The sequence below is a fragment of the Rattus norvegicus genome, chromosome 1 (genome assembly GCF_021556685.1).
Source record: "Rattus norvegicus strain SHRSP/BbbUtx chromosome 1, alternate assembly SHRSP_T2T, whole genome shotgun sequence".
Classification (NCBI taxonomy): Eukaryota; Metazoa; Chordata; class Mammalia; order Rodentia; family Muridae; genus Rattus; species Rattus norvegicus.
In genome coordinates, this window is record NC_141534.1 from 192850904 (window position 1) to 192871609 (window position 20706).

General features: G+C 47.5%; 1 protein-coding gene across 1 annotated transcript; it reads left to right on the plus strand.

Annotated features, from left to right (window-relative positions):
• Nucleotides 1-2255, plus strand: C1h16orf82 (similar to human chromosome 16 open reading frame 82). Its single transcript, NM_001145762.4, is given in 1 exon segment — nt 1-2255. A coding segment is annotated over 1 exon segment (459 nt). The 5' UTR covers nt 1-21; the 3' UTR covers nt 481-2255.
• Nucleotides 2256-20706: the final 18451 nt, after the last annotated feature.

Here is a 20706-nt window from a genome sequence, read left to right on the forward strand (position 1 = left end):
AGAGGCCTCCAGGGCCCCCTCCTGGATAAACCAATCCCACTGCCCCCCGCCATCAAGGCGGAAAAACGGGGGTCTTCTGTCTGTAATGCTCAAGAGCAAAAGTCAAGTTCGTCATTGTCCAGTTTAGAGAACCAGCTGCATGTGGGGTCCTGCCATTCAGCAATCATTCAGAAGCCCCTAAAGATTGTCTGTAGTACCTTGGGAACACCCGAAAGCACTGAGAGCCTCAAGAAGAGCACACAGAGCCTCGAGCCAAAGGTATGCAGTATCTCTACCCTGTCGAACAGTGGCTATGAAGCCGATGAGGAGAGCAGCAAGGACAACCTGGTTAACAGGAAGCAAACAGTGAGGCTGACTAAGCGGCTCGCTGCCCGAGTAGAGAGCAGTGAGCTATTCCCTGTGCCCCATCTCAGCCCATTCAAGAACCGAAGGCCGGCCAGGAAAGGCCAGTGCACCCAGAAGTCTGGAGGGGAAAAGTGAGACCAGCCTGCCGGGCAGCAGAGTCAGCAGCCTGAGTAGCATCGGCTTCCTCAGCCCAGGCAGTAGTTTCCTATCCTACCAGGTGAGCAGCGGCCTTCTCAGCTCCAGCAGCAGCAGCAGCAGCAGGCCCTCCAGCAAAGCCAACAGTAGCCAGAGCATTAGGGTAGACTGTAATGAGCAGAGCGAGCCAAGAAGCAACACCAACCTCCAGGAGGACAAGACCACGGACACGGACACAGTGGAGAGCAGCAACCAGTCCACCCAGGCTGAGCAGCCCACCCAGGAGCCCATGCCTTTATGAGGTGATTTCTCAGCAGCCAGGATCTAGACACTAGGGCCCAGCAAACGCCGGTTCACCCAGAATGTCGATTGACAACGTAAGTAGAAGTGGGAGCTGTGTCTTCCACAGCCGTGACCATCAACAGATAGGTCACACGCAGGAACAGCTGCTGAGAAGTGACTGTATGAGAAGGTGTTGTGAGAAGAGCTGCAGCAAGAGCCATCGGCGCCAGACCATCTTCATCAAACCAAGAACCATCGGCGCCAGACCATCTTCATCAAACCAAGGACCATTGGCGCCAGACCATCTTCATCAAACCAAGGACCATTGGCGCCAGACCATCTTCATCAAACCAAGAACCATCGGTGCCAGACCATCTTCATCAAACCAAGAACCATTGGCGCCAGACCATCTTCATCAAACCAAGAACCATCGGCGCCAGACCATCTTCATCAAACCAAGAACCATCGGTGCCAGACCATCTTCATCAAACCAAGAATCATTGGCGCCAGACCATCTTCATCAAACCAAGAACCATCGGCTCCAGACCATCTTCATCAAACCACCCGTGGGAAGAGCATCAAGTACCATGAACCTCAGCCCAGGCTCTTCGTAAGGTCCGTCGAAATTATCAGCACCATGATCAGTAGTGACCGTTGACACTGTTTTAAGAACCGTTAAAAGGTAGAACCTTCCATGATGAACCCATTATAAACAATGAGCACCATTTACAACTGCCACGTGCTCAGAAGAAACGTGTCACCTACACTGGGAGTGGCCCAGGTCCAGAAGTGTCTGGGATGATAAGGGCCCTGCATGGGGATCTATAACCATGGAGGGCTCCATCCCTACTGAGCTCTATAACATGCAGGCACTGCCCAGGAAGCTCCAACCTGGGGAATACTGTACACAAAGAACATCCACGACTCCCAACAGTGTAACCCAGCCCATCTGGGGGACCATCAAAAACAGCTGGGAGTACCACTAGCCCAGGGGCAAAGTGTCTAGAAAGAACTTCTGAGGGGATATGGTACCCAGGTACCCAAAGAACATCACCCACGGGAGAGCTGTGCTTTCCTGTCTGATTCTTTCTGGGCAACTGTACCCCACATTCCATCCAGGAGCAAGGGCTGAGAACACGGTTCCAGTCTCTATATTGGCCTCAGAAAAGAAGAAATCAGAAGCCATGGACAGCCCTTTGCTCAGATGGTAACCACCACCATAGACTCAGAGACCAGCCTGCAGGAACTACGGGGACAGGAACTCTACACCACGGATGAGTGCTGCAGAACTGGATAAGAGGCCTGAGGCTCTGGCCCCTTTCCTTCTCAGAACAGTGGAACCCTTCCCCGGACTAAGCACATAGATCCAGGAAACAAGTGGGTGCATGAAGAGAAGAGGCCAGGGGCAGTCGATGCAAACATCCACGAAGCACCAGAAGGAAAGTTGAGGGGGCACCAAACACAATAAATGGTGTCTGGAGAGGTCACATGTACAAGGCTCTGTGTGTGTCTTCCTATACAGGCCATGGAGAAGGCAGCCCAGGCTCACTAAAGAACCAACTATACCTACCACTTGGGTCACTACCAAGCCAGTCACCTGGGGTAAAATGCATTTTCAGAGCCATGTTTCCTGTAGACTTCGAAGTCTAAGGTCAAGGCACTGACAGGAAGGGCCACTTGATCACAGATGGCTTCCTTTTTCCTGTAATGTCACAGGGAGAAAGGGTAAGGACACTGTCTCACACATTTCACAAAGATGCTAATCCCATTCGAAAGGGCTTCACCCCTGCTGACTCCAGCACCTCCCATTCTAACACCTGGGGGTTGGGAGAATCCATTTCATTATGCAATCAGTTGCTGGAGAGATGACTCAGCTGGCAAAGTGCTGTCAAACAGGCATGAGGACCTACACTTGATCCCCCAGAATCCATGGTTTTATGGGTTTTTGTTTTTGTTTTTGTTTTTGTTTTTTAAAAAAGCCCAACAAAAAGGCTAACACCAGCTATCCCAGTACTGGAGAGATAGCAGCGAGAGGATCCCTGTGGCTTACCAGCCAGGCCACTCTGCCTGCCACCAAGCTCCTGATCCAGTGACCGGTCTGTCCTGAGGAAGACACCTCATGTCAAACTCTGGCCCCTACATGCTTGTGCATACACACATAAACATATACCTACACGTGTACTACATATACAGGAAAACATACATCTATACCGGCACGTATGTTGAGGAGAGGTACAGAGACTCAACTGCTGCACTGAGCACCCTGTGTTCTGCATGCCTAGCCATGAGGCCTGGCCACCCCTCCCCCATCAGAAAGAGGAGTACACAGGTAGAGACGGAACTGTGAGAGCTACAACACACAGTTATCTCTCATCATAGAAGCCACAAGCTTCTTCGAAACAATGGCATCAAGACCAAGCCTGGTCCCTTTCCCTAACAACCTCTCATGTCCCTCACCAGATACATCCTCATACTCAACTGTCCCAGCAGGACCCTGTGTGAGACAGTGTCCTACCAGTCCCTGTCACCTCTCACATCCACTGAGCCACCCAACCCTCAGCTTCATCTTCTCCTGCACCTGTGGGTCCCTTGTACCCATGGGTCCCCTGCACTTGTGGGCTCCCTGCACCTGTAGGTCCCCTACACGTGAGCATCACAATCACTGAGGGCCATTTAAAACTCCAGATGTCCAGGCTGTGGACTGCATGTCAGTTTTTAAAGTTCCCATACTGTGCCAGTCTCGTGTTGATGACAAAATTCCTACAACAATCAACTTAAAGCTGAGGCTTGTGGGGGCAACTTGTTCCAAAGTGTTCCATGCCTCCCTTCCATATTCACTTGGCCTGCCTCTCTGGACCTGTGGCTGCATAGTGCATTCTGGGAAAGCGTGTGGTAGAAGAGGTTTGTTGACAGCATTGCAGCCAGGAAACAGGAAAAGGAGCTGTGACTCCAGTATCCCCTTCTAGGGTGGCCTAAAGGTGGAACCACCTTTCAACAGTGCTACACAGTGAGCCTTTGAGGGACACTCAAAATCTAAACGACAGCACCAAATGATGTCTGTGTTCAAACCAGGACTGGGGAATGTGGCTGCCCTGGCTCTCTTTCCAAGCCTTTAAACCTGGAGCGGGAAAAAGGGGGGGGGGGGGGGATGGGGGAGAAGGGAACTGAAAATCAAAGAGTGAATCCTATAAAGAGAAGCCAGAAGTCTAAAGAAAGTCTCCTGGGCTTTACATTATGCTCCCAAATTCAAATGAGAGGAAGGGAGGGTCCTAAGAAGACACAGAGATCTTCCTGAAATGAGCATCCTCTTCTACTTCTTTTTTTTTTTTTTTTTTTTTATTAACTTGAGTATTTCTTATATACATTTCAAGTGTTATTCCCTTTCCCGGTTTCCGGACAAACATCACCCTCCCCCCTCCCCTTCCTTATGGGTGTTCCCCTCCCAAACCTCCCCCCATTGCCACCCTCCCCGCATAGTCTAGTTCACTGGGGGTTCAGTCTTAGCAGGACCCAGGGCTTCCCCTTCCACTGGTGCTCTTACTAGGATATTCATTGCTACCTATGGGGACAGAGTCCAGGGTCAGTCCATGTATAGTCTTTAGGTAGTGGCTTAGTCCCTGGAAGCTCTGGCTGCTTGACATTGTTGTACTTTTGGGGTCTCGAGCCCCTTCAAGCTCTTCCAGTCCTTTCTCTGATTCCTTCAACGGGGGTCCCATTCTCAGTTCAGTGGTTTGCTGCTGGCATTTGCCTCTGTATTTGCTGTATTCTGGCTGTGTCTCTCAGGAGCGATCTACATCCGGCTCCTGTCGGTCTGCACTTCTTTGCTTCATCCATCTTGTCTAATTGGGTGGCTGTATATGTATGGGCCACCTGTGGGGCAGGCTCTGAATGGGTGTTCCTTCAGTCTCTGTTTTAATCTTTGCCTCTCCCTTCCCTGCCAAGGGTATTCTTTTTCCTCATTTAAAGAAGGAGTGAAGCATTCACATTTTGATGATCCGTCTTGAGTTTCCTTTGTTCTAAGGATCTAGGGTAATTCAAGCATTTGGGCTAATAGCCACTTATCAATGAGTGCATACCATGTATGTCTTTCTGTGAGTGGGTTAGCTCACTCAGGATGATATTTTCCAGTTCCAACCATTTGCCTACGAATTTCATAAAGTCGTTGTTTTTGATAGCTGAGTAATATTCCATTGTGTAGATGTACCACATTTTCTGTATCCATTCCTCTGTTGAAGGGCATCTGGATTCTTTCCAGTTTCTGGCTATTATAAATAAGGCTGCGATGAACATAGTGGAGCACGTGTCTCTTTTATATGTTGAGGCATCTTTTGGGTATATGCCCAAGAGAGGTATGGCTGGATCCTCAGGCAGTTCAATGTCCAATTTTCTGAGGAACCTCCAGACTGATTTCCAGAATGGTTTTACCAGTCTGCAATCCCACCAACAATGGAGGAGTGTTCCTCTTTCTCCACATCCTCGCCAGCATCTGCTGTCACCTGAGTTTTTGATCTTAGCCATTCTCACTGGTGTGAGGTGAAATCTCAGGGTTGTTTTGATTTGCATTTCCCTTATGACTAAAGATGTTGAACATTTCTTTAGGTGTTTCTCAGCCATTCGGCATTCCTCAGCTGTGAATTCTTTGTTTAGCTCTGAACCCCATTTTTTAATAGGGTTATTTGTTTCCCTGCGGTCTAACTTCTTGAGTTCTTTGTATATTTTGGATATAAGGCCTCTATCTGTTATAGGATTGGTAAAGATCTTTTCCCAATCTGTTGGTTGCCGTTTTGTCCTAACCACAGTGTCCTTTGCCTTACAGAAGCTTTGCAGTTTTATGAGATCCCATTTGTCGATTCTTGATCGTAGAGCATAAGCCATTGGTGTTTTGTTCAGGAAATTTTTTCCAGTGCCCATGTGTTCCAGATGCTTCCCTAGTTTTTCTTCTATTAGTTTGAGTGTATCTGGTTTGATGTGGAGGTCCTTGATCCACTTGGACTTAAGCTTTGTACAGGGTGATAAGCATGGATCGATCTGCATTCTTCTACATGTTGCCCTCCAGTTGAACCAGCACCATTTGCTGAAAATGCTATCTTTTTTCCATTGGATGGTTTTGGCTCCTTTGTCAAAAATCAAGTGACCATAGGTGTGTGGGTTCATTTCTGGGTCTTCAATTCTATTCCATTGGTCTATCTGTCTGTCTCTGTACCAATACCATGCAGTTTTTATCACTATTGCTCTGTAATACTGCTTGAGTTCAGGGATAGTGATTCCCCCTGAAGTCCTCTTATTGTTGAGGATAGCTTTAGCTATCCTGGGTTTTTTGTTATTCCAGATGAATTTGCAAATTGTTCTGTCTAACTCTTTGAAGAATTGGATTGGTATTTTGATGGGGATTGCATTGAATCTGTAGATTGCTTTTGGTAAAATGGCCATTTTTACTATATTAATCCTGCCAATCCATGAGCATGGGAGATCTTTCCATCTTCTGAGGTCTTCTTCAATTTCTTTCCTCAGTGTCTTGAAGTTCTTATTGTACAGATCTTTTACTTGCTTGGTTAAAGTCACACCGAGGTACTTTATATTATTTGGGTCTATTATGAAGGGTGTCGTTTCCCTAATTTCTTTCTCGGCTTGTTTCTCTTTTGTATAGAGGAAGGCAACTGATTTATTTGAGTTAATTTTATACCCAGCCACTTTGCTGAAGTTGTTTATCAGCTTTAGTAGTTCTCTGGTGGAACTTTTGGGATCACTTAAATATACTATCATGTCGTCTGCAAATAGTGATATTTTGACCTCTTCTTTTCCGATATGTATCCCCTTGATCTCCTTTTGTTGTCTGATTGCTCTGGCTAGAACTTCAAGAACTATATTGAATAAGTAGGGAGAGAGTGGGCAGCCTTGTCTAGTCCCTGATTTTAGTGGGATTGCTTCAAGTTTCTCTCCATTTAGTTTAATGTTAGCAACTGGTTTGCTGTATATGGCTTTTACTATGTTTAGGTATGGGCCTTTAATACCTATTCTTTCCAGGACTTTTATCATGAAGGGGTGTTGAATTTTGTCAAATGCTTTCTCAGCATCTAATGAAATGATCATGTGGTTCTGTTCTTTCAGTTTGTTTATATGATGGATCACGTTGATGGTTTTCCTTATATTAAACCATCCCTGCATGCCTGGGATGAAGCCTACTTGATCATGGTGGATGATTGTTTTGATGTGCTCTTGAATTCGGTTTGCCAGAATTTTATTGAGTATTTTTGCGTCGATATTCATAAGGGAAATTGGTCTGAAGTTCTCTTTCTTTGTTGGGTCTTTGTGTGGTTTAGGTATAAGAGTAATTGTGGCTTCATAGAAGGAATTCGGTAGGGCTCCATCTGTTTCAATTTTGTGGAATAGTTTGGATAATATTGGTATAAGGTCTTCTATGAAGGTTTGATAGAATTCTGCACTAAACCCGTCTGGACCTGGGCTCTTTTTGGTTGGGAGACCTTTAATGACTGCTTCTATTTCCTTAGGAGTTATGGGGTTGTTTAACTGGTTTATCTGTTCCTGATTTAACTTCGATACCTGGTATCTGTCTAGGAAATTGTCCATTTCCTGAAGATTTTCAAATTTTGTTGAATATAGGTTTTTATAGTAAGATCTGATGATTTTTTGAATTTCCTCTGAATCTGTAGTTATGTCTCCCTTTTCATTTTTGATTTTGTTAATTTGGACGCACTCTCTGTGTCCTCTCGTTAGTCTGGCTAAGGGTTTATCTATCTTGTTGATTTTCTCAAAGAACCAACTTTTGGTTCTGTTGATTCTTTCTATGGTCCTTTTTGTTTCTACTTGGTTGATTTCAGCTCTGAGTTTGATTATTTCCTGCCTTCTACTCCTCCTGGGTGTATTTGCTTCTTTTCGTTCTAGAGCTTTTAGGTGTGCTGTCAAGCTGCTGACATATGCTCTTTCCTGTTTCTTTCTGCAGGCACTCAGCGCTATGAGTTTTCCTCTTAGCACAGCTTTCATTGTGTCCCATAAGTTTGGGTATGTTGTACCTTCATTTTCATTAAATTCTAAAAAGTTTTTAATTTCTTTCTTTATTTCTTCCTTGACCAGGTTGTCATTGTGTAGAGCATTGTTCAATTTCCACGTATATGTGGGCATTCTTCCCTTACTGTTATTGAAGACCAGTTTTAGGCCGTGGTGGTCCGATAGCACGCATGGGAATATTTCTATCTTTCTGTACCTGTTGAGGCCCGTTTTTTGACCAATTATATGGTCAATTTTGGAGAAAGTACCATGAGGAGCTGAGAAGAAGGTATATCCTTTTGCTTTAGGATAGAATGTTCTATAAATATCCGTTAAGTCCATTTGGCTCATGACTTCTCTTAGTCTGTCTACATCTCTGTTTAATTTCTGTTTCCATGATCTGTCCATTGATGAGAGTGGGGTGTTGAAATCTCCCACTATTATTGTGTGAGGTGCAATGTGTGTTTTGAGCTTTAGTAAGGTTTCTTTTACATATGTAGGTGCCCTTGTATTTGGGGCATAGATATTTAGGATTGAGACTTCATCTTGGTGGATTTTTCCTTTGATGAATATGAAGTGTCCTTCCTTATCTTTTTTGATGACTTTTAGTTGAAAATTGATTTTATTTGATATTAGAATGGCTACTCCAGCTTGCTTCTTCTGACCATTTGCTTGGAAAATTGTTTTCCAGCCTTTCACTCTGAGGTAATGTCTGTCTTTGTCTCTGAGGTGTGTTTCCTGTAGGCAGCAGAATGCAGGGTCCTCGTTGCGTATCCAGTTTGTTAATCTATGTCTTTTTATTGGGGAGTTGAGGCCATTGATATTGAGAGATATTAAGGAATAGTGATTATTGCTTCCCGTTATATTCATATTTGGAAGTGAGGTTATGTTTGTGTGCTTTCATTCTCTTTGTTTTGTTGCCAAGATGATTAGTTTCTTGCTTCTAGGGTATAGCTTGCCTCCTTATGTTGGGCTTTACCCTTTATTATCCTTTGTAGTGCTGGACTTGTAGAAAGATATTGTGTAAATTTGGTTTTGTCATGGAATATCTTGGTTTCTCCATCTATGTTAATTGAGAGTTTTGCAGGATACAGTAACCTGGGCTGGCATTTGTGTTCTCTTAGGGTCTGTATGACATCTGTCCAGGATCTTCTGGCCTTCATAGTTTCTGGCGAAAAGTCTGGTGTGATTCTGATAGGTCTGCCTTTATATGTTACTTGACCTTTTTCCCTTACTGCTTTTAATATTCTTTCTTTATTTTGTGCGTTTGGTGTTTTGACAATTATGTGACGGGAGGTGTTTCTTTTCTGGTCCAATCTATTTGGAGTTCTGTAGGCTTCTTGTATGCCTATGGGTATCTCTTTTTTTAGGTTAGGGAAGTTTTCTTCTATGATTTTGTTGAAGATATTTACTGGTCCTTTGAGCTGGGAGTCTTCACTCTCTTCTATACCTATTATCCTTAGGTTTGATCTTCTCATTGAGTCCTGGATTTCCTGTATGTTTTGGACCAGTAGCTTTTTCCGCTTTACATTATCTTTGACAGTTGAGTCAATGATTTCTATGGAATCTTCTGCTCCCGAGATTCTCTCTTCCATCTCTTGAATTCTGTTGGTGAAGCTTGTATCTACAGCTCCTTGTCTTTTCTTTTGATTTTCTATGTCCAGGGTTGTTTCCATGTGTTCTTTCTTGATTGCTTCTATTTCCATTTTTAATTCCTTCAACTGTTTGATTGTGTTTTCCTGGAATTCTTTCAGGGATTTTTGCGATTCCTCTCTGTAGGCTTCTACTTGTTCTCTAAGGGAGTTCTTTATGTCTTTCTTGAAGTCCTCCAGCATCATGATCAAATATGATTTTGAAACTAGGTCTTGCTTTTCTGGTGTGTTTGGATATTCCGTGTTTGCTTTGGTGGGAGAATTGGGCTCCGATGATGCCATGTAGTCTTGGTTTCTGTTGCTTGGGTTCCTGTGCTTGCCTCTCGCCATCAGATTATCTCTAGTGTTACTTTGTTCTGCTATTTCTGACAGTGGCTAGACTGTCCTATAACCTGTGTGTCAGGAGTGCTGTAGACCTGTTTTCCTGTTTTCTTTCAGCCAGTTATGGGGACAGAGTGTTCTGCTTTCGGGAGTGTAGTTTTTCCTCTCTACAGGTCTTCAGCTGTTCCTGTGGGCCTGTGTCTTGAGTTCACCAGGCAGCTTTCTTGCAGGGGAAAAATTGGTCCTACCTGTGGTTCCAAGGCTCAAGTTTGCTCGTGGGGTACTGCCTAAGTCCTCTCCGCTGTGGCAGCAACCGGGAAAATCTGTGCCGCTCCTTCCGGGAGCCTCCGTGCACCAGGGTTTCAGATGACGTTTGGTGTTTTCCTCTGGCGCCTGGATGTGTACAGAGTGCAGTCTCTTCTGGTTTCCCAGGCGTGTCCGCCTCTCTGAAGGTTCAGCTCTCCCTCCCACGGGATTTGGGTGCAGAGAACTGTTTATCTGGTCTGTTTCCTTCAGGTTCCGGCAGTGTCTCAGGCGCAGGGGTCCTGCCGCTCCCGGGCCCTCCCCTACGGGAACCCAGAGGCCTTATACAGTTGCCTCTTGGGCCAGGGATGTGGGCAGGGGTGGGCAGTGTTGGTGGTCTCCTCTGCTCTACAGCCTCAGGAGTGCCCACCTGATCAGGCGGTGAGGTCTCTCTCCCACGGGGTTTGGGAGCAGAGAGCTGCTGCGGTCCGGGATCCGCCGGTGTGGGACTTCCGGTAAACACAGGAAGTGCCCGGCCTTAGAGGAATTTTGCCTCTGTGTGTCCTGAGTTCACCAGGCAGGTTTCTTGCAGGGGAAAAGTTGGTCCTACCTGCAGTTCCAAGGCTCAAGTTTGCTCGTGGGGTACTGCCTAAGTCCTCTCCGCTGTGGCAGCAACCGGGAAGATCTGCGCCGCTCTTTCCAGGAGCCTCCGTGCACCAGGGTTCCAGATGGCGTTTGGTGTTTTCCTCTGGCGCCTGGATATGCACAGAGTGCAGTCTCTTCTGGTTTCCCAGGCGTGTCCGCCTCTCTGAAGGTTCAGCTCTCCCTCCCACGGGATTTGGGTGCAGAGAACTGTTTATCCGGTCTGTTTCTTTTAGGGTCCGGCGGTGTCTCTGGCAGGGGTCCTGCCGCTCCTGGGCCCTCCCCCACGGGAGCCCAGAGGCCTTATACAGTTGCCTCTTGGGCCAGGGATGTGGGCAGGGGTGGGCAGTGTTGGTGGTCTCCTCCGCTCTGCAGCCTCAGGAGTGCCCACTTGATCAGGCGGTGGGGTCTCTCTCCCACGGGGTTTGGGAGCAGAGAGCTGCTGCGGTCCGGGATCCGCCGGTCCTCTTCTACTTCTAAACAGCTCAGGGGCACCCAGCACCCAGCCACCCGAACACCTGGCTACCTCAGCCCCTGGCATCTCCTTATACCTTCACCTCCTATCCTCTCAACCTCCACTTATCATCCCCACCCCTGAGCCTCCCATAATGTGAATGTAACAAACCCCTCCCTGGCTAGTGTGCCGCTGTGACTAATGCAAATGCATTCAGTCCCGCGCCCCCCACCATAGCTTGCCAAGCAGCTTCCTGGTGGTCTATTATATGCACCAGGTCATGGCTATTCCATGCAGCATGAGGGCTCTCTGGATTAGTTTTCCTTAGGCACTGTGAGTCAGCCGAGGTCAAGTCCACTGCAGAGGATGGTGCACCGTGCATGCGTTCTCTGGCTGAAAGGCACCTGGGCCACTCCTAGTTTAGACACTAAACTCTAGAAGGGTTTGTGTCACCAGGAACTGCACAGCTCACTGCATCAATTCCTGGTTCTTGAGTTTGGGACAGTGCAGTGAATCACTTTATTAAATAAAGAAATGTTTGGAGTGATACATCTGTTACCCAAGAAAGCCAGAGAGACAGAAGGATTCTGAGTTTGAAGTCAGCCTGGGATACGTATATAGCAAGAATTTGTCTCAAACAAAACTGTCAGTAATTTTCCTCATCCCAATTCCTGTCTGCTTCAAGTCTCAGCAATCCTCCTGTCTCCAAACTTACAGTGCGATAGCGCTAGAATTGCAGGGTTCTGGGATTCAAACTCCGATCTTAACTTCTATATGTTCTCTGCCTGACTGTCTGTAGATAGATAGATAGATAGATAGATAGATAGATAGATAGATAGATAGATGGATAGATGGATAGATGGATAGATGGATAGATAGATAGATGGATGGATGGATGGGAGGATGGATGGATGGGAGGATGGATGGATGGATGGATGGATGGATGGATGGATGGATGGGAGGATGGATGGATGAGTGGATGATGGATGGATGGATGGATGGATGGACTGTTGGATGGATGGATGGATGGATGGATGGATGGATGGATGGACTGTTGGATGGATGGATGGATGGATGGATGGATGGATGGATGGATACATCTCCCTTCTCTCTGCCCTCTCCATCTCTTTCCCCCTTCATTTCCCATTTTCTGAAAGCTGCTGTCAATTTGCTCACTGTATTGGAGTTTGGGGGTCCCCTTTGATCATAGGTAAGGGTAATTTATGTAGTCTACCATTGTTAATTCACCTTACCTGTGGCATCTGAGGCACAGGCTAGCTCTGTGTAAGTAGAGGGACTGGGATTTAAACACAATGTAGATCGGGAGTCCATGACCCTAACCATTAAGCTCTCCACCCTGGCACCTTGCTCTAAAGACATTTGCATATCCAGTGTTGGGGACAGCAGGTTGCCCATGTGCAGAGCCTGGGCATGCTGTTTCTTGGGGACTCTGAACATAGCTCCTCTCTGCTTCCTGCCTGAGGCATGTGTGCTTGCAACTTGAGGAAGGACTCATCTCTCACCTCTCCAACACTCACTTCCGTGTCTTCAGCATCCCTAAACAGAAGATGGATGGAGGGATAAACGGACAAATCTAAAGAAGCAAGTCACACCTTCCAAGGCCTAGAGTACAGTGTGATGTCACAGGTGCCTCAGGATCCCTTCCACCCCAGCAGAGGGACCAGGCAGGCATGTGAGCAGAGGACTATTTGTTAAGCAGACAGGTGATTTTTCCTTCCCCACCCATTGCCCCAGCATTGAGGGTGTTGATGGCCTTAGAGTAATGGGTGGCTGTAGGTGCTGGCTCCTGAATTATTAACTGAACTGAGGAAAGAGCTGTTTGCCAATTCTGCCTGGCCGGCAGACTAAGGAGACCCTAAGACTCTATATAGGCATAAAATAGCAAAGTATGAAAGACGTCCAGCCAGTAAACCTCAAAGACCTACTCAACAAGGGCTCCCTTCCCAAATTCACTCTTGGCCTCATCCTGCAACCAGGATGGCTCTTCATCTCTGTCCTTTGTAGAATTACCCTTTGCTCTGGATGTAAGCTCCTAACAGCTCCTCCCACTGACTCCTCCTGTCTCAGGCTGGCTCCTCCAAAAGCTGTCCTGAGCTGGGGACATGGCAGCTATCCAGGCTGTACCCCAAGGAGGCCAGTGGTGAGGGAGGACTGGTGGAAGGGGCAGAGGGAAAGTAACTGGGTGTAGACTAAGCCTGGCTCAGTCTCGACTTAGTGGGACTCTAGAGTGAGACCTCCATGGCAGAGCCTGCCCAGCTCCAGCCTTTCGTACCCAGTGTTCAGAATGCGAGCCCTCACCGCCAGGGTGTCTGTGGTGTGAATCTGTATGTGTCCTCAAGATTCTGTGTTAAATGCCCTATCCTCTGCTTGTGGTAACATTTTGAAGGCTGTGGAGTCAGTGGGCCTTTGAAGGTCATATCTACTCCAGACTTCCGGTCTGTGTGCTCTGCTTTTGGCTAAGCTTGATGTGTACAGCTTAGGTCACTCACTCCCCTCACCCCAGATTGAACCACTCTGCACTGCCTTCCCCAACCAGGAGGGACTGAGTTCTCTGTCTTTGCTCTTCCTATCTGATATCTAGTCACAGGAACACAAAAAGATATTGATACAAATGTGAAATGCTCCCCTTCTTGCCAAGAGCAACTGTCCAAAAAGGGAGTATCTAGGAGCCACCAGCAGCCTTGACCATAGCCAAGCCCAAGGTGATACTGCAGCTCCGAATTGCCAGGAGCCCATTCCTTCCAGTCCTCCAGCCTCTCACACTTCAGATGGGACCTGGATGAAGAACACAGGAACAAGCCTAGTACAGGTGAGCTAAGTCCCAGCTAGACCTGAAAGCCACCAGTCGAGCCCAGCCAGGAGCCAACTTGCAGGTCTCTTTGCTGCAGAAGAGGTTGTGTGCAGACACTATTACAAAGCTGGAGCTAATGTGACCATTCTCCTCCATTCCAAGATAGAATTTTCATCATGGCCACCAAAGACCTGTCCTTCTGACCACTATGGTCTCAACCCTATTTCCTCACTCTTTATGGAACATTCACTTCTTCAACTGCATGCACCCCACCCCAGGACCTTTGCAGTGCCAATGTTCCTGACTGGAATGTGCCCTGCCCTCCATCCCTGATCACTGCCTATGCTCCCTTCAGAACTCACTCAGGTATCTCTGCCCTGGGAAGGTTTCCTCCCCGAGGTTATATCAGCTTGTTTGCCTGTCTATACTCTCAGAGTTGTGAGTTAACATGGAGTTGTGTGATTCTCAACTGAAGTCTGCCTCCCCTGTGAACCTTTAACTCCATGGGAGGACTGTGCATGACCACAGTTGTATCCAAAGAATCTACAATAGCATTCTGCGTTCCCAGTGGCTTTGAGATTTTGTCCTCAGTCCTGATAGCCATGCCTTGGATCCAGCAGGTGCTTAATAAGCACCCTGGAATGAACCATCTGGATCCATGCACTGGAAAGTCTATCCAAGGAGAATTAGTCAAACCAGGACCACCCGTTAATTCTTGAAATATGCACATTGATCTTAGAGACTGTAGAAGCCATCACACCCAAGCACACACACCAGGTTTGGGAGCTGGATAGCATCCTCAGGTTGTAACATGGACTGACAGATCCAGGGCCACTGTCCTACTCAAAGGACAACCAAATAAATGCATTTGTGAAGGCCTATCCAGAATCCCTTTCTTTCTGATAAAAATCTTTCACAGCCAACATGTCAGCCAATGTAAACACAGGGCACCGAGTTGCAATCCTGGAGTTCACAGCAGCCAGGAAAACAGACCCTGGCTAGAGACTCTTCAGGCACAAGTCTCTGATCTGTCACACATGAGCTGTGTGCCTGACAGCACATGTTCTCAGCAGCCTTTTGATCCCCAGTGCCATCCTCCATAAAACAAAAAGACAGTCCTGCCTTCTATGGTCACTACAGGACAGTCTGGACAGAACACTTGGTTCAGCCACATAACAGGTCTTCAGCCAAGGTCAGCCATTGTTACAGTAGATCCCAGAGCAGGGTGATCTCTGAGACACCTCCCACCTTGGTGTCTGCCACCAAGAAGCCAGAACTTGAAGAGGAACGGATGGCATTCGGCTAACTTGACTGAGCCTTCCTTGGCAGGGAGTTGGGGTTTGCTCAGCCCGTGCAGATAGCACAGTAAGAGTGAGTTTTCCTTTGGCTTCTTATGGTCCAGATTCATGACCCATGTCCCTCCTGTTCATAGGGAATTTCCCTGGAGAGCCACACCGCCAGCCTCCTGGGGCTGAGAATGTAATGAAGTCGTGTTTCCTTGGCCTGGAGGTCTCAGAGTCACAAGCCCGGTCTACAGGGAAGACTGGTGGCTAAATGGTGCTGTCCAGGATATGATGTCACGCTGAAGATTCAGGACCATCCTGGAGTGAGGAAGGGGAAGACAGTTTCTACCATGGGTGCTCATGGGTGGCAATAGACAACTGGCCTCCTCGCCTAGGTGTGTCTCCCTGGGAGCTAGGGAAGGCTGGATGGCTCAGTGGTTTGTTGTTGTTGCTATTGTTATTGTTTGTTTTGCTTTATTTCATTTTTTAAAAGAAATGAAACCATATTCTTCCCTTTAGACTCCTCCTCTCTTCACATAGTCCCTCTGCCTACTATCATGTCATGTCATATATGTATGTATGTAGTGTGTGTGTGTGTGTGTGTGTGTGTGTGTGTGTGTGTGTGTGTGTGTGTGTGTTGCATCCCAACATGCAGGAATGCCATCTTTGAACTAGCCACTCAGCATAGGAGGTGGCTGACCTCCAAAGTCCCCACTCTTACCTAACACAGAGAACAAAGTGTTGAAGGAACAGAAAGACCTGTGAGGCAAGTAGACTAGGGAAATGGAGAAAGGCTTGTCTTTGAAAAGGGCAGAGTGCAAGGGTGGAAACCAACCCCAGAGTTCTCACCACTAGACAAAGACTATAGAGTTCCCTCCTCCCTGGTATAGACATGTTCCCAAACCAGTCCCTGCGGTGGTTCCTGCTTAAGCCTCCATCCATTGCCCTCAGTGAAAAGTCCAAATTCGTGAAACCTAACCCCAGATGCTCTCTCACACCCCAGCCTCTGCCCAGCCCGTCACGCACTGTCCTCCACACAGGCAGAATAGAAGGCCTGCCTGCCTGCCTTCCTTCCTTCCTTCCTTCCTTCCTTCCTTCCTTCCTTCCTTTCTTTCTTCTTTTTCTTTCTTTCTCTCTTTTTTCTTTCTTTCTTTTTTATGAGGCTCTTTTTTCACAATGTTTTTTTCTCATTGAAAACACTTTCCCTCCCTTTCCTATCCACCCATATGGTTCAGATGTGGTGTACCCCTGCAAACCTGTGTTGAAATCTTGTCACAGTGAGATGTTACATGGTAATTGGGCCTTTCAGAGGTGTCTGTGATGGTCCTTGTGTAAAATTAATTCATTCTCTCTCTCTCTCTCTCTCTCTCTCTCTCTCTCTCTCTCTCTCTCTCTCTCTCTCTCTCTCTCTCTCTCTGGGCTAGATTCCCATATATGACTTCCATGAGACAGCTACTTACTACAAGAGCCTGTCCTGTCAGCAGGGCTTACTCATGCCATAGGCTCTCTGGCCCTTCCACCTCTTCAACCAAGTTTTGACACAGATGCCCGCACCAGAAGCAGAGCAGATAGCAAAACCACACACTTGGACACTGCAGCCTCTAGAAGGAAGAGCCAAATAAACCATTCTTCTCTATAAGTCACACATCCTCAGGCATTCTGTTCCAGCACCAGAAAACAGCAAAGGCACCATCTCTCACCAGCAGAGTCCATTTCAGGTGCATTTGCCACCAGAAAGTCTTCACCAGTCACCCTAGGCCAAAGTTGGATGTTCTTACCACATACACTCTTCACATTCACCCTGCACTCTAATTGTCCCCTGATGTTGGGATTCTGTCACAGTCACAGAGCAGGCCCACAGTTACAGTGCATTAGGAGAAAGAAAGAAAGGTGATCAAGAGTGAGAGAGCCATCTTACAAAAGTTGTGGGAGTCAAGGCCTTGCTGGCTGTTCTAGACTTCTCCTCCCACATAAGCCTAAAGAATTTATTATCATCAGTGCCAGGGTGATGCCAAGCAAGGGCTTCTGCTCATGGAGGGGCTGAATTCATCAAAAGTCACACAGCAAGAAGATGGCTTGGAAAACCCCAGTAGGATTCTGTCACTCGCTCCTGCCACTTCTCCAGTTGACAGGGCCCCATCTCCATGAGGGGTCAGAAAAATGAGAGGACAGAGCAACCAATGGCAGGAAAGACAGACACCAAGGATTTCTGTTTCTCTGGGCCTCTGTGGACTCTGACTGCATGAATTATTCACCAGGGAGTCAGCTGGGCGTACTTAGTGTCGTAATTTTCAATTCTCCTAATGCAGACCAATTCTCTGCCGAAAATGTCTCAATTATTAATGTTTCTAAAACAATATTTGTTTTCTATGCACCTAGCAACAAGCAGAAGCCTCACAGCTAAGCTCCTGCTTGGAGCTCCCCAGAGAAAAGCTGGGCAGGGGTCAGGAGCGCTCCAGACTTCAACAACTGCCGGGTTCCTGTGGAGCCTACACAGAAACAGGTCTTGACGGTTTCCCAATATCCATGACTCCAGGAACAAAAGAAGCTGCAACAATAAGAAGCAGGACTGAGAGCCCAGCTCCTCCGTGCCAGCACCCAACTCCTCCATGCCCAGCACCCAGCTTCTCCATGCTAAGTATCGTCATAGGCTTTCATGTGCTTCCTCGCTTCTCACCAGAACCCCGCAGTGTATGGCTTCTCATTCCATTTTTACAGTGGAGAAAAAGGAAGAGTCTGAGGCCCAGCCCCAGGCCATGTCCATAAAGCACAGGGGACATGAGATTTTGGCTCAATTCTATAAGACACCATGGCACTCAGGAGTGTGGCCTGGGACTGTAATTGCATCTTGAACAATATGAAGAGACGATTGACTCTAGGCACAGATCTGAGTCCCAATGGACACCCACTAGAGCATTCAGGTTCTCATGTCCCACTGCAAATGGTGCCCCAGGGATATGCCATTCAACATGGGAACAAAGATAGTTCATTAAGAAAGGGAACGTGCTCCCAAGAATGTGTAGAGCTAGGGAACTTAGGGAAAAGCTCAAGGAGCCCTGGGCCACAACATGTATGACGCTCTACAGTGTGTTGACACAGAACCCACCGCTCTGAGGTATCTGTACAACCCAGGCTGTTCTCACACATGCTCTGTGTGTTGTAGGAAGCCCACTTAGGAAAGGGCTTCCTGTCTTCATCGTGTGGCTTCTTTTGTAAGTTAATTTTGATGTAGATTTATCTAATGACTAGTCTTCTGCCATGATTCCAAGCAGAACATTCTAGAAATATGTTATAGTACTCCCAAAGAGCACGGCGTTGTTGGAATGAGCGATAGATGAGACTAAACAGGGCAGTGGACGTAGGAGACTCTGTTGTCACCAGGATGGACTGCTTCTCCTTCCCTGTGACATGATCTACATCTTCCAGGTCTTGTCAGTGACACGTGTGGGAAGGGACAATAATCCCTGAAGCACTGGCCTCATCTGTGAGCCTCAAAATGGGCAGATGCACGGTGGAAGTTCCAGAACCCAACAGAATAAAAGACCCACACTTCTGACCCAAGCCGCCAACAAATGCAGGCAAACTGGGCCACCTCTGACCTGCTCCTTAACCTCTCTAAGCCTCGCTTTGCCAGGAACAAGTGACACCAAGCCCCCTCTTCATGTGGCCATCATGTTGCATGTCTGAGATAAACCCACAGGGAGGCTGGGACATAGTTTGGGACAACAAATGCCAAGTGGCCCTTATAAAAACAGCTGCTGAAGGATGAAAGGACTAGAGAGGAAAAGAATGGAACCCTTTCCCACAGTCCTAGCTGACACAAAGAGGAAGATGGTAGAGACAAAGGGGCACTGGCTGTGAGGACAGAACAGAGCTGTTAGAACCAAGGCAGTAGTAGGCTACTTCCCATAGTGTTTCCACTCTCCAGAACTCCAGCATCTATGGACCTGTCTTTTCCAAAGTCTGCTTCATGCCCCATCAATGAAATGCATTGCTGTTTCTGTGAAGAGTCAGACACCTAGGGCCACCAGGCTCTTGAGTCCTTATGGAAGCACCCAGAAGCCTGGGTTGCATCATTCCAAAGTCAGACTGGCCCTGACTTCTGTCAGAGACACTCTGAGTCAACCAGATGTGCCGAGCAGGCCATGAGTGCAAACATGGCCACTTCCCCTGTCTATGGAGAAAGGATATCTAGGCTAGTAGGGCACCTCTGAGGCAGTGCTCACACACTGGGTTCCCCTGGTCCTCTCCATGGTCCCTGTTGCTGTAACAAAAAACAATACAGGGAAAGAAGAAGAGGATTTGGGCTTAAAATGCCAGTTCCCAGCCCACCATGGGGGAATTAGGGCAGGAACTTGGGTAGTTGGTCACATCGCATGCACAGGTGATCAGAGAAACGAGTGTACCCATGCAGCCTGCTTGCTTTGTACTCAGCCAGCCATCTCTATTCTTACACAGTCCAGGGCCCCAAACCTGGAACAGAGCCATCTGCAATGGGCTCCATCCTCCATTAACAATCCAGTCAGTCCTCCCACAGACATGCCCACAGGTCAAGCTAATCTGGACAACTGAAACTCTCCTCCCAGATCATTCTAGGTTGTGTCAAGTTGACAGCTGAAACTTGCCAGCTCAGTCCCCTGTAGGATAGACCTACAAAGTGGCCAAGTGATGGCTACCTCTTCTGAGAGGAGGCTAAGAAAAGCCGGCATCTGTCTGTCTGTCTGTCTGATATTCTCTGGATCCTCTTGCACTCCTACTGGACAGAAGCCACCTGCCTTACTATATGACCCTTATAACAAGGTCCCTTGTGAGCCACCATAATGGAAACTGAGGTCTCCAGTCAGCAGACAGCTTGAAAGAGCCTTGTCCCTATCACAGCCTTGAGGCTTGGTTGCTCAAGGAAACCGAGATGATGTGTGCTATGCCAAGCCAGTAACACACAGCTGTTGCATAGGAGACAGGGACCATAGGCACTGCAAGCAGGGGCAGTGGCTCTGGTGGCTGCTCCTTCCCCAAGCAGTGCAACAAAAGCAAACCTCCCTGGCTAGCATCCAGCTCTCTGTGACTAATTCAAGAGGCTTCTCTCCATATGGAAGAGCCCCCGGTGCCTATGTGGACATTAGTGAATAAAATAGATTCCTACGGAAGGGTCTTGCCCATGTTCTGCCCCTTAGCTTTGCAAAGGCAGGTCATATAAGAAACTGCAACACTAAAAATGCACTGCAAGGGGTCTGGAAAGATGGCTCAGTCATTAAGAGCACTTGCTGTTCTTGCAGAGAACCGAGTTCAGTTCCCAAACCTACATGGCGGCTCACAAACTGTAACATCGATTCCAGGGTATTCGACACTCTCTTTCTGACCTCCTAGGGCACCAAACATATAGGTAGTACACATGCATACAGGCAGACAAAACATTCATACACATAAAATAATCGTTGATGCATTGCTAGGCTAGTGAGATGGCTCAGTAGATAAAGGCTCTTGTTGCCAAGTCCTAGGGTCTGAATTCAATGCCAGGGACGTGTGGTAGAA